The sequence below is a fragment of the Triplophysa rosa genome, unplaced genomic scaffold (assembly GCF_024868665.1).
Source record: "Triplophysa rosa unplaced genomic scaffold, Trosa_1v2 scaffold272_ERROPOS173870+, whole genome shotgun sequence".
Taxonomy (NCBI): Eukaryota; Metazoa; Chordata; class Actinopteri; order Cypriniformes; family Nemacheilidae; genus Triplophysa; species Triplophysa rosa.
In genome coordinates, this window is record NW_026634288.1 from 138414 (window position 1) to 152907 (window position 14494).

The window sequence follows — 14494 nt, forward strand, 5'->3', positions numbered from 1 at the left end:
TTTTCTGATCGACGGGTCGTGACGGGGAGGGGTGTGGCTGATGTTTTGTTGTTTGTCATGAGTCCTCATGTCTGTGGGGAGACGCCTGTGTTTGGAATGATTGATATTCTTTATATGCCACCGACTCTTCTCAGCTTCACTCGTTGAGTGACTACTATCAAGTGTTGTCTTTTCATTATCCAGAAAGATGACTAATGAATGACTAATCTGACGCTGTTGAACTCAAGTGTGTAGTCTGAATGATTCACAGTATAACGTTTCATTGATGTGATCATCTCTCTCTCTCTTTCTCTCAGCTGGGACGACGTATATCTTCGGTCGTGGAGGAGCCCTCATCACATACACGTGGCCACCGAACGACCGGCCGAGCACGCGGGCAGACCGGCTGGCGGTGGGCTTCAGTACTCAGCTCAAAGAAGCTGTGCTGGTGCGGGTGGAGAGCGCTAAGGGTCTCGGGGACTATCTGGAGCTTCACATAGTAAGAACCACACCCGGCAACTAACAGCTGCTTGTTGTCTGTCACTGTACATGTGTTTTGTTTATGTTGTGACAGATGAGACCTGACGGCTGTTTCACAAAACAAGATTAGGAAATAAACCAGGCTGATGGTGGATTTGGTTTCAGAAAGTGAAATTAAAATAGTTTGAACTATGGCACTCATGCCATTACTATGGCAACTTATGCTGGGAAACTAGTCTGGTCCAGGGCAGGCTAACTGTCAGGCTAAACCTTAGTTGTTGCTTAACTTTGTGATGATATTACCACTGATTCTCTGTCATGGTGCAATATTAAATCACTTCATTAATCACTATGAATAAAAAATAAATGAAATGTAATCAATGAAATTATAGGCCACAATAATACATGAATATACTGTCATGTCATGACATGCATCTGTGTTGAATGATAAGGTATTTGATATCAAACGAGTAGACTCATGTAAATAAAGTTGTTTTTTTAATATTCCCATCAAATGATAAAAGCTACTAATAGAGCAATTCCAAACAATTATATTGCCAAAGAAATCTAGTGTAAATCCAAATAATTCCAGTTTGGTGCACTACAGTTACTTTTTTTTTCTTTTTATTTACAGTTTATCTCGATTGCTTGAACACATTTCTTGAAATTATGCCTCGTATTCTCAAAACAGTAAACACAAATCCATAACAACTCACCCAATTCCCCAAACATCCTATTGTCAGGTCAAAATGAAGCTATCTTCTCAAAACCATTCAAACTGGCTGAAAAACCAAACGTTTCCTGCAGATATGACACACAAGCCCTCAAAAACACCCACACTGAACACAGTCTTACACACTGGTGAGATCCATTCAAAACACTGTTACTAAACCTCTTAGTGGGATTCAAGAATAATTTGACAGCTTAGTGTTTAATAGAATATACAACATAAAAGAGTGCACATAGAGCAAAGTGCAAGAATGAGCTTTAGGAAAAAATAAAACATTACACTACTGTCAAGTAGATGAAGATGATCTTACAAGACAAGAGAAGTTCAAAAACCAAAGATGAACTGGTCAACACAATACAGTACACAACTGCACAAATAACATTTACATTCAGGCCTTTAGCAGATGCTTTTATCCAAAGCCACTTACAGAGAAGATAAAGGAAACAATACAGTGAAGCCATTTGTCAATAGGAGGCAATGTAAAAAATATGGCATCCTCTGCACCTTTGGCCCAATTTTGTAAAAGTATTCCGTATTTTCTGCAAAAATTCAGAACAGGTAAAAAGGGTGTACACGTGCTACAGTTTACTGGATACAGAATAGTGAGATGTCTCTCATATAAAGTGTGTACTGTAATTATACTGTATGTTTACCGTAAGTAGTATGAAGCCCAGTAGATGATTCTAGGATGTGCTCCTATTGATATGATCCTGAGATCTGATTGGTGTGTCATCAGTTTTGCAACTGAATGTTTACTGAAGTGTCAAGATGTAAACTCAAATAGCACACATTTATCCATCAGTTCATTATATTGTGTGTTTGTGTTTTCTGAATGAGAACATGGTTAAACCTTTGCAAATTGAGACTGTTTGTGTGTGGGGTTTGTACAAGTTGGTGTATTGTTCTGAGAATGTGTTTATAGTTGTCAGAAAAGGGTGAGTTGTTTCATGAATTGTGTGTTAGCAATCGAGAAAAACTGTATATGAAAACCGCATGCCTTGGGCCCTATTTTCATGATCTAAGCGCATGGTTTAAAGCGCACAGCGCAGGTGCACTCAGGGCGTGTCCGAATCCACTTTTGCTAATTTAACTACGGGAAATGGTCGGCGTGCCCGGGCGCATGGTCTAAACGGGGCGTCACGATTCTCTTGATGAGTAATGGGTGTTTTTTGGGCGTAACATGCAGTAAACCAATCAGAGTCTCATCTCTCATTCCCTTTAAGAGCCAGTTGCGCTCGCGCTTTACACGGCGATATTTGGAAGAGCAGACACTTCTCCAGAAAGGAAACGCGTCTGCTTGTGCGAGAAGTTAAAGCGCGCAAGCAGACCGTCTACAGGACAAGCCGGATTTTTATCTTTATGTCCACAATAATAATATTTTACATTGTAAACCATTTATTTGTAATATTTGGCATTATTGTGTGCTGCTGAGCGCTGTGCACCCGCCTATAGGCGCATATTCTTAATGCGCTCTTTAAATAACTAAAAAAATATTGCGCCATTGACTTTAGACCTGGTTTGAGTTGGTATATGGCGCAGTCTTTTTTCAGTTCCTCAAAATAGCAAAGCGCCAACAATGAGCCTGAGCACACTTCTTTTATAGACCAACACAACCATGGACGCACAAATGAGCGCAAATGCTTTTGCTATTTAAACAACATGGTACAGGACGGGAAAATGAGAACTGCGTCGAGCGGAAACCTTGCGCCGCGTTGCGCCGGGTGTACAATAGGGCCCTGTGTGTGTGTGCTGTATATTGGCTGCCTGAAGAGAGAGAGAGAGAGAGAGAGAGAGAGAGAGAGACAGAGAGAGACAGAGAGAGAGAGAGACAGAGAGAGAGAGAGGATGCCAGTGATGGTTGTAGAGAAAGACCGATGGGGCAACAAGTTGATTTTTCATGACAATGAATCAGGCAGGGTTATAAGAGACATATATGCAAATAATCTTGTTTAGCCTTACATTTTAAACTTCATGTTCACGTGTAATTTTTTTCAGTTTTCCTTCAGTTTCAACAAATTATTTGATTGGAGGTTGAATCTGCCTGTTGGGAGTGAAATCATACTGTTAAATAGTGTTGAAGCAACAGGCCCTGTGTCACTGTCACAACTTTATTTTATAGTGCATGCCTACATCCAGAGCATCCCTTTGTGTGAGGAGGTCGAGCTTGTACACAATTTTGGTCTTCTTTGCATTTTGTAGAAACAGAAAGAATGATTTGATGGGATGCTCTTGGCATTTTGTTGTAATGACCTGTAATGAATGTTGGACTTTGTCACTCAGTCTTAAGGCTAGAACACACTACAAGACTTTTGCTCAGATTTTGCCCAGATTTTCAGTCTGGACTTGTTGCAGAAAGTCTGTGCCAGTCTGAAGATTTTATCAGTTTGTGTGTTTCTATCTGCAAGTGTATGATGTCTAGTTGAAAAAAAATCTGTTCAGATTTTAAAAGTCTTGTAGTGTATTCCAGCCATAAGAGGGGCTTGAACAGTGTCAGTGTCCTACAGCCAATAGTATTTGGAAAATTGTAGATTTAAACTCTGTTTATTGATCCCCTAAACTCTCTCATACTCAATGGGTTCCATTCAATTAAAAGAGATAGATTTATACTACTTCAGTGTCTCACAAAAGACTTCCAACTAAATCATTTAGAATCAGAAGAAGAAGAATCAGAAGAGCTTTATTGCCAAGTGTGCTTGCACACACAAGGAATTTTCTTTGGTGTAGGAAGCTTCTAGTACAGACATTCAACACAACGACAATACAATGTAATAAGATTTACAGTCTAAAAGATTCTAAAATATGCATATAAAAAATAAAGACTATTGTACAGAAAACGTCTTGGTTACGGATGTAACGTCTTGGTTACGGATTTAACCTCAGTTCCCTGATGGAGGGAACGAGACGTTGTGTCGAGCCGACAGATGGGGTTTGCTCTTGAGAACCTATCAACTTCTGACTAGTTTAGAAAAGGCCAATGAAATTGGCGAATGAAATTTGCATGCCGGACTCCGCCCCCGGATATCCGGGTATAAAAGGGAGACGACGGCGTGCTGCATTCATTCACCTTTGGTCTGAGGAGCCTGAGCATCCCCCGAAAGCTGAGGCGGACAGCCAGCGTTGTGGCAAGAAGGAAACAACGTCTCGTTCCCTCCATCAGGGAACTGAGGTTACATCCGTAACCAAGACGTTCCCTTTCTGTCGGGCTCTCGACGTTGTGTCGAGCCGACAGATGGGGTTCATATGGAAAACGCCACAGCGCTGTGCCGCGTCACAATCTCCAGCGGAGCAACGCTGACTGGCCTGGGCGAGTCAGACGAGCGCTAGTGGGAAATTGTAACTGTCCAGTGGAGAGGTAGGGGGTCCCAGCGCTTTTGAAGAAAAGGTGGGAAGCCCCTGCCACCGGCCGTCACGGGCGCAGGCCTTGATTCTGTAACAGCGAGAAGCCACCCGGCACCGTAAGGGCCACTGGGTAAGCATTATTTCCCCCTGGGGGAAAAACGCTACAGAGACCACTACCTCCGTAGGGAGGAATTAGTGGAGACACCAACATGGTCTCACCATCAGGGGAGAACTCATGGGAATAGTGCGGACTGAAGGAGTTAACCGCAAGGTGGGAGTCCTCCTAGGGAGGTCATGGGTTACCGAGGTGGGAACCAATCATGAGGATACATCAGACGGAACCGCCCACTGGGGGGGTTACCACATCTGGAGCACTAGGTCCGGTTAGAGCTAAGTAGATGGCTCAACTGTTCCCCGGCCTAAGGGGGCAGGGCTGCTCTGCCCAGTCTGCCCCCAGGAAAGTGCTTAGTGATGGATGGAATGACTGTTCTTTACCCAGTGGGGAAAAAAGGCAGGTGGAAATAGCCGCTGACCCACCTAAAGAACGGGGGAAAGGCTTTAGCAGGCGTACGCCCTACAGGCTGCCGGTGCTACATGTTGCCTTGCAGGACGCGAGGTTCCACACATAGGTTGTAGAACCTCATGAAGGAGATGGGCATAGCCCAACCTCGCAGCTCTGCAGATGTCTGCCAGAGAGGCGCCCTGAGCCAGTGCCCATGAGGAGTGTGCCTCACTCCTAACGGGCAGGGGCAATCTTGAGATCGGTCTGCCGTAGGGACGGCATCCACTATCCAGTGCGCCAGCCTCAGTTTGGAGACAGCCCTCCCCTTCTGCTGACCCCCAAAACAGACAAAGAGCTGCTCAGAGCTTCTGAAGCGCTGCGTGCGGTCCAAGCAGAGGCGCAGTGCGTGTACTGGACAACACGGATGGGGTTGGGTCTTCCTCCCCAGTGGGGAGTGCCTGCAGGTTCAACACCTGGTCTCTAGGGGGAGTGGTGGGAACTTTGGGCACGTAGCCGGGCCGGGGTCTCAAGAACATGTGAGAATCACCGGGCCCGAGTTCTAGGCAATCTGTGGACAGGGAGAGTGCTTGTAGGTCCCCTACCCTCTTGGAGGTGAGCGCCATCAAGAGAGCTGTCTTTATCGTGAGGTGAGAAAGAGCGGCAGCACCGAGGGGCTCGAAAGGGGGGGGGGGCCTCTTGAGGCCAGCCACCTAGGTCGCAAGAGGGTACGGGGCACGGATGAGGCGGTCGCCTTCTCGCGCCCCTAGGAACCAAATGACCAGGTTGTGCTGTCCCAGAGGCTTCCCAGCAACTGGGTCGTGATGAGCGGCCGTAGCGGCTACATACACTCCCAGTGAGGAGGGGGGAGAGGTTACTCTCCAGTCTCTCTTGAGGAAGAGACAGCACGTTCCAGATCGAGCAACTCCGCAGGTCTTCTCTCGAGAAGAGCACCAGGACGAGAAGAGGCGCCACTTATGGGCGTATAGCCGCCTAGTGGCAGAGGCCCTAGCCTGAGAGATGTCCCAACCATCGCAGGGAGTGGGCCACTCAGGATCTTCTCGTCCCGTCCAGACATGGAAGTTCCACTCCTGGGATGCCGTTACGTGCCCTTCCCCTGTGACAGAAGGTCCTCTGTCAGGGGAAGCGGCCAGGCAGGAGTTGTTATCAGAAGCACCAGCTCTGAGAACCAAGTCCGGTTGGGCCAGTAGGGCGCAACTAGTACCACTTGATGCTCCTCTTCCCTGGGGGTCTGTGCAATGCGGGTCTGTGCAATGCGGCTCATTAGGGGGAAGGAGTACTTCCGCTTGTCCCACAGCCAGCTGTGCGCAAGGGCATCTGTGCCAAGGGGTGCCTCGGTCAGGGAGTACCAAGCAGACAATGGGTGGAGTCCGGGGAGACAACAGGTCCACCTGTGCCTGGCTGAACTGCTCCCAAATGAGCTGGCACGGGGATGGAGTCGCCACTCTCCACGAGGCGTCGACTGACGAGAGAGCACATCGGCTGTCTGGTTCAGGACGCCTGGGATATGTGTGGCTAGCAGGGAGCTGATCACCTGCTGACTCCAAAGAAGGAGGCGTCGGGCGAGTCGTGTTAGCTGCCGTGAGCAAACCAGCACGTGCTTGCCCCGCACGAGAAGTTGTAACCTCCTCAGTCACACCCTCGCAGGGCCGTAGTCCTGCCGTCACGGAACGGGGAGCAGACGAGGTGGTGGCTGAGTCCTGTGGGAACTCAGCCGCTTGTGAAGCAACGTCTGAATCATCAACCACCCGCAGTGCGAGCAGGACGTATCCACAACGTCTGCCCCAGCGTACTGGAAGCAGACATCGTGTCAGTCCCCCTCCTTGATGAGTGTGTTGCACCCATGAGAAATGCGGAACATGCCACGCTGGAGAAATTTGCTCTTTTAGAGAAAAACTCGAACACTTCTGGAACTGCCGAGACGCCCAGGGGAAAGTCGCTGCAGGAAGGGACCGTCCGCTGCACCACGTCATAAGATTCCAGCAGTAAATCGGCGTAGAGATTGAAGTCTCGAGGTCGATCAGTGTGAAGGTTCCGAAGAACAAAATGTGAATGAATGCAGCACGCCGTCTCCCTTTTATACCCGGATATCCGGGGGCGGAGTCCAGCATGCAAATTTCATTCGCCAATTTCATTAGCCTTTTCTAAGTAGTCGGAAGCGATTGGTTTTCAAGGACGAACCCCATCTGTTGCTCGACACAATGTCTAACTGAGGTTACATCCGTAACCAAGACGTTCCCTTTCTGTTGGTCTCTCGACGTTGTGTCGAGCCGACAGATGGGGTTCCTATGGAAAACGCCATACGCCAAACGCCAAACACTGTGCCCTGTCACAATCTCTAGCGAAGCGACGGTGACTGGCCTGGGCGTGTCAGCCGTGAACGCTACCGCGAAATTGTAACCTACCAGTGGGTGGGTAGGGGGTCCCAGAGCTTTCTTGAAAGGTGGGAAGGCCCCTACCTTCGGCCTCACGCGCGGCGGCCTTGTTTCTCTAACAGCAAGAAGCCGCCTGGTACCGTAAGGCCACTGGGTAAGTGCTTCTTTCTCAAGCGGGGGATGCGCTACAGAGACCACTTCCTACCGTAGGGAGGAGTTTAGTGGAGATACCAACATGGTCTCACCGTTAGGGGAGAGCTCATGGGAAGAATATGCGGACTGTAGGAGTTAACCCCGAGGTGGAGGTCCACCCGGGGAGGTCATGGGTTACCAAGGTGGGAACCAACATGAGGATGCATCAGACGGAACCGCTGTGCTGGGGGGTTACAACGTCTGGTTGCACTAGGTCCGGTTAGAGCTATGTTGTGGATAACTCAGTTGGTACCCGGCCAAAGGGGCAGGGCTGCTCTGCCCAACCTGCCCGCAGGAGGTGCTTGCTTAGTGATGGATGGAGTGCCTGTTCTTCACCCAGTGGGGAAAGAAGGGAGGCTGAATTAGTACGCTGACCCACTCGAGAAAGGGGGGAAGGTACCATCATAGGCGTACATCCTACCGGTTGCCGGTCCTACATGTGGCCATGCAGGACACAGACTGACACCAGCTCTACGCGGAGGTTGTAGAACCTCGCGAAGGTGTTGCCCAACCCGCAGCTCTGCATATGTCTGTGAGAGAGGCGCCGCATGCCAGTGCCCACAAGGAGGCTATACCCCGGGTGGAGTGAGCTCTCACTGCAAGTGGGCACAGGCGGTTTTGGGATTGGTAGGCCGTTGTGACAGCGTCCACAATCCAGTGAGCCAACCTCTGCTTGGAGACAGCTCTCCCCTTCTGCTGACCTCCGAAACAGACAAAGAGCTGATCCGAGCTCCTGAAGCTCTGTGTGCGGTCTAAGTAGGGGCGCAGTGCGCGTACTGGACACAACACGGATGGGGTTGGGTCTTCCTCCCCGGTGGGGAGCGCCTGTAAGTTCACCACCTGGTCCCGAAAAGGAATGGTGGGAACTTTGGGCACGTAGACGGGCTGAGGTCTCAGTATAACGTGAGACGCCAAGGGGAAGTCGCCGCAGGAAGGGACAGTCCGCTGCACCACGTGGTAGAGCCGGCAGTCTTGTAGTTGCTACTTGTAGCGAAGTCTGTTGATGATGAGCGAAGGCTCAGAAGAACAAAAGGTGAATGAATGAGGCACGCCGTCTCCCTTTTATACCTGGATATCCGGGGGCGGAATCCGGCATGAAAATTTCATTCGCCAATTTTCATTGGCCTTTTCTAAGAAGTCGGAAGCGATTGGTTCTCAGGGACGAACCCCATCTGTCGGCTCGACACAACGTCGAGAGACCGACAGAAAGGGAACTTGAGTTCACTAACTCACCATCGGTGTCGCCAAACTGTCTCCAAAATGTCCGTACGCATGGGTCAGAGTTTGCGTGCAGGTGCGCACATTTTTCCGTTAAGTTTGTTTTTATAAATCCCATCTTTTGCGTGGGAAGTGGCATACGCCTCTGTCAGGGCATGTTTTGTGCGTACACAATGGTTATAAATGAGAACCCTGATGTTTGGTGCTCTAAAGCGCCGGCCAGAGAGAAACAGTTCAAAAAGTTTGTGTGCTGGGTGTGTGGAGTCAATGATGATTTTTCTTGCCCTGTTTTTCACTCTGGAATCGTACAGGTCCTGAAGTGTGGGCAGAGGAGCACCAATAATCTTCTCAGCACTACGAAATGTCCATTGTAGTCTTCGTAGGTCTGATTTGGTGGCCGAGCCATACCAAACAGTAATTGAAGTGCACAGAACAGATTCGATGACCACTGAGTAGAACTGGGTCAGTAGCTCCTGTGGTAGGTTGAACTTCCTCAATTGACGGAGGAAGTATAACTGCTGGGCCTTCTTTACAATTTATTTAGGCCACAGATGCTGTTTTTTTCTGGTTGTACAAATCCTGTTAAATGTAAAGATTTACACTGGCAGTTTTTGGTTTACTGTTCATCAACATGCCACTAAAGTTACCTTCTTGAAGAGGTTTTGCGCATCAGAGTATTTAAAATAACATAATGCTAACTTGCCATTGCTGTAATGGAAGTACACAGACAAATGTTTGCGGTGACATCAATTCACACACACTCACTCACGCACACACACACACACACACGCACACACACACGCACACACACAGTCTCTCTCTCTCTTCAGCTCATGTCTCTGTGGTGGTATTTGTAGAGATGAAAGTCAGCAGTTCATTATAATCTAATTCAAGTCTTCTGTCATTCACTTAAAGCTGTGAGAATGTTCATTAAAAACTGAGTGAACAGAAAGACACACATCACAATCTTACAGACAGACACACGAGGGCAATTCCAGCGTTATGGATGTGACATATAAACACTCAGAGAACATATCTGTTACCAATATACTGATCCATCGGTTTAAATATTACTAAACCATTTCTTATAGGGTTTAAAGATCAGAAAAATATCAGTCTATGCACAGATTTTATGTTTGAAATAAACCTGCATTATGAACGGGACTAAAAAAGGACACAGTGTTTGAGAGGCTCCATACGTCATAGGATTTCTGTGAAATTACAATGTACAATCCAGAAGGAAAAATACCCGACAAATGGAGAAGGAATGTCTCTTCATAGAACATAAAATAGTTACTTTATTTTATTTTCATGTGTCCATTCATTTACATTTAGTCATTTAGCAGACGCTTTTATCCAAATTGACGTACAAAGTAGGGGAAAAACAGTAGAAGCAATTTGTGCAACAAAAGAACAGAAATGCATAGGTGCAGAACAACTGGTCTCAGTCAGCCTATCACAGTATACCAAGCTAAGAATAGGAAAGTAGAAAAGAAGTAGAAGACTGTTCTAATGGGTAAGATGTTGACGGAAGAGATGTGTTTTTAGCCGATTCTTAAAGACTGCTACAGAATCCACTGATCTTGTGACAAGAGGGAGATCGTTCCAGAGTCGTGGAACACATCCAGAGAAAGTGTGTGTGAGTAATTTTTTCCCTTTGTGGGACGGCACCACAAGACACTGTTCCATTGCAGAGCGCAAGGGATCTGGCGGGTACATATGTCTGAATTAGCGAGTGAAGATATGGGGGTGCTGAACCAGTGGTGGTCTTGTAGGCCAAGAGCAGAGATTTGAATTAGAAGCAAGCGACTATAGGGAGCCAGTGCAACCTAACTTAGAGAGGAGTGACGTGCGCTTTCTTGGGTTCATTGAAGACCACTCTTGCCGCTGCATTCTGGATCATCTGAAGAGGTTTGGTTGTACAAGATGGAAGACCAGCCAGTAGAGCATCGCAATAGTCCAGTCTGGACAGGACAAGAGCCTGGACTAGGGCTTGCGTAGCATGCTCGGATAGGAAGGGTCTAATTTTCCTAATATTGTAGAGGATGAATCTACAGGACCGGGTGGTGCTGGCAACATGATCAGTGAAGTTAAGCTGATCGTCGATCACCACTCCCAGGTTTCTGGCCGTTCTGGAGGAATTCTGGAGGAATATGAGTGTTATGGATGTGACGATCCTGGAAATAGCACTTACCAGACTATGAAAAATCCAGCACTAAAAATGAAACAAATGCTTTAAAAACTGTAAAGCTGTTTTTATGGACGTGTGTAAACTGTTCCTTTAAAATCCATGTAAACGTGAGCTCTGCTGGCACACAAGGACACAGATGAGCTGCAGTGAAGCAGGCAGAGAGAGAGAGACCGGTGACCTGAAGTAAATGACATCAATCACAGGACATTAAAGTGAAAGAGATGAGTTATGAGTGAACAGAAACAATCAACTCATGCATCTAACCTGTCTGTCTGCAGGAGCGAGGGAGGGTCGGGGTTATATTTAACGTGGGGACGGATGACATCATCATCGAGGAGAGTGGCGTGATGGTGAGTGATGGGAAATATCACGTGGTGAGATTCACGCGGAGCGGAGGAAACGCCACACTGCAGGTGGACAATCTGCCGATCCTGGAGAGATTTCCCTCAGGTGAGCGCACGACACAAATCACGTCTGAAACACAGTGATGTCATGATGTTGAACCAAATCTCAACCCATGTCTGAGTGAGTGCAGATGTTTTCAGACACACGTCACACCAAACCTCTTCATGATGTTATGATGTCATTTACACACACGCACGCAGACGTGTGGTTACACAAGCATGTTAAAGCAGGTCTTCATGACACGACCGGAGAAATAAAAATGTCCAGTGACCCACTTACCCTAGCAGAGTGGATTGTGGGTAAGAAAACTGAGCTGTGCAGATGTCAAGATTTCTGTCGGTTTGGATGAGGTGTAGAAGAGGTTTGGTGTGACGTCGAGTGTGAGCAGACAACATCTCAGTGCGCTGATAAAGATGCATTTGTAATGAGGACACAAGGCTTTTAGATGTGGGATGAGGCTTTAATGCTGTGTAATAGTCCAGAATAAAACGCTAAAATGACCCATAAATCTGCTTAACTCATGTTTAAAAACACCTCCAAACCTCAAAGACCTGCTAAACCTCACTGACCTCTGACCTTTGACCTTCCAGATTGTAACCTGTGAATCTGTTTGTTCTTCAAAGGGAACTTTGATAATGAACGGCTGGCTATTGCTAGACAAAGAATCCCGTACCGACTCGGTCGGGTAGTAGACGAGTGGCTACTCGACAAAGGTAAAGAAACATCACCAAACGCACGAATGAAGCAATGTCTAAACACGCTAAACATCTCTGCTGGAAGTGCAGTCCTCCATTCATTTCTGACCATGAGACTGAAAAGAAATGAGAGCGAGATGAGACTGCACTTCTTCAGAGGTTTAATCTGATGAATAACCTCACATAACCCTCCCTTAACCCCCAGCAAACTCAACTCAAACTGGCCAGACGTTAAAGGGACTCTATTTCACCAATTCTACACTCCTCCTTCAGTTTTAACCCTTTGAGTTCAGACGCTGCTGTCCTGTATCTAAATCATTTCTATCCATGAGTTCCATTTAAATCAATGTCACGCCGTCTGTGAAATTCAGGCTAAATAACATTCAATCTAATGATCAGATTTAAATAGTCGCAGCCATAAAATGACAAAAATACATTAAGGGGTGGTTTCAAGGACAGGGATTATCTTAAACCAGGACTAGGCCTTGGTTAAATTAGGATATTTAAGTAGTTTTTAAAAACATACTTTACAAAAAAACATTACTGGTGAGCATCTTGAGACAAAACAATCACATTTATATATTTCAAGATTTGTCAGCGCAAGTTGTTTTCGATTAAGACATCTCTAACATTTTAAGTTAGTCTTGGACTAGGCTTAAACCCTGTCCGGGAAACCGCCCCTATGTGTTCACATCATATGATAAATATTAACATCAGGGATTTTATTAACACCATGTTTTATAATTTTGCACATTTATTTCAATCTCAGTCAATATAGAGCGTTTCATCGGACGCGCGCGCCGGGACTGCAGTTAACTTCCGTCTGTGTTTTGCTAGTGTCTAATAAATAGTATAAATATTTATATTTTACTTAATTGACTTTATTAATACCATTTATATTATTGTATTGTTTCATATTTTTATTAAATGAACGATTTGTTTAATTTTGTTGTGTGTTCATTTAATTAAATAAACAATTTGTTGAATGGGTCCTGTAGTTCGGTCGCATTTAAAGAGAGTGTGTGGTACACTGACATCTAGCGGATGAGCTTGGTATCGCAGCCTAAATTCAAAATATTAGACAAACAAGTTTAGCCAAGTAACGCTTTTTCTCTTTTTTTTTATTGTTATCATAAATCATCTACAGGCGCTCTATTGTTTGTGAACGTGTGCCGGAAGTTAAGGGCAGTCCATGAATGTGCGCATGCGCAGTAATGTTTGTTCATGCTTTCACTTTGAAACCGTCTATAACACACATCAGTGTTATAACTGGAAATGACAAAAAATGTTTTTTCACAGTAACATTGAACACCAGAAGGCAGGATTGTGTCTTTTTGATCATCTAACATGAAGTGTGTTTGGCCTCATAGACGGTCATTGTAAATTGAATTTCTTGTCGGTGGTGATTGACAGATGAACAGAAATGAACTGTGGTGTCTGATGACTCAAAGGGTTTCTTAACTGATGTAAATCCCGATCAATGTTCCTCTAAACCCTGAGGGCCGAACCGTCTTTATATCTACAGATTCTTCTGAATGTAAAGCCCTCAGTCATAACTCTGTTTCTAAACACACATAACAAACAAATCCGCTTACAAATAATCAATGAGTTAAAGACACTAACACGCACAATGCGTTCATGAATGAATAAATATAATGTCTCTGAACCGCTCACACATGGTTATTTATATGTAATGAATCAGATTTGGTTTTTATTGGGCGAGTAGACGTTCCAGTCTTGAAGCGTTCGTGGAGAGAATACTGTCCCTTTAACATTTCTTCCTTCTATATAATGAATCAAGTTTTCTCTACACATGATGTATTGATTGACTGTGTTTTAGTGCAGTTTGGAGTGTTCTGTTCAGTTATGAGCGTGGGTTATGATATTCAAATGAATGATTCAAACATCATCATGTTGATCTTTCTGGCTCTTCTGTAAATGATTTATGAGCAAACATTACTCTAATGAAAACAAGTCCAGACTGCACACGAGTGACTGAGCGGGTCCTTCACACATCCTGACACTCATGATAGATCAGAGAGAGAGGGAGACGTCTTATCAAAGGGTTAGATTTATGAAAAGATCACAGAAGACAATCACAAACTCTCCTGTAACATGAGATCAACATCTTTCTCTGTGTGTGTGTGTGTGTGTGTGTGTGTGTGTGTGTGTGTGTGTGTGTGTGTGTGTGTGTGTGTGTGTGTGTGTGTGTGTGTGTGTGTGACGTTGAGTTTGATGACACAGAACACAGTTGTAGAGCAGTGATGCTGCTCATAAATTCAGTCTGGCAGTACTTTCACACGACTCAGTGAGGACGAACAAACGTGTTTAACAGCTCACTTCCACTCCTCTCTCTCTCTCTCTCTCTCT

At 45.9% G+C, this 14494-nt stretch overlaps 1 protein-coding gene across 6 annotated transcripts in view; it reads left to right on the forward strand.

The window, feature by feature from the left end:
• Positions 1-14494, forward strand: part of LOC130550261 (neurexin-2-beta-like) — a 64980-nt gene that overhangs the window by 32363 nt on the left and 18123 nt on the right. For 4 of the 6 annotated variants that reach the window (XM_057327686.1, XM_057327681.1, XM_057327687.1 and 1 more), the window contains exons 2-4: positions 297-478; positions 11303-11474; positions 12053-12142. In XM_057327686.1, coding sequence (XP_057183669.1) covers positions 297-478; positions 11303-11474; positions 12053-12142 — 444 coding nt within the window. The remainder of the gene's footprint in view (positions 1-296; positions 479-11302; positions 11475-12052; positions 12143-14494) is intronic. The other 2 variants (XM_057327684.1, XM_057327685.1) reach the window with 1 other exon arrangement.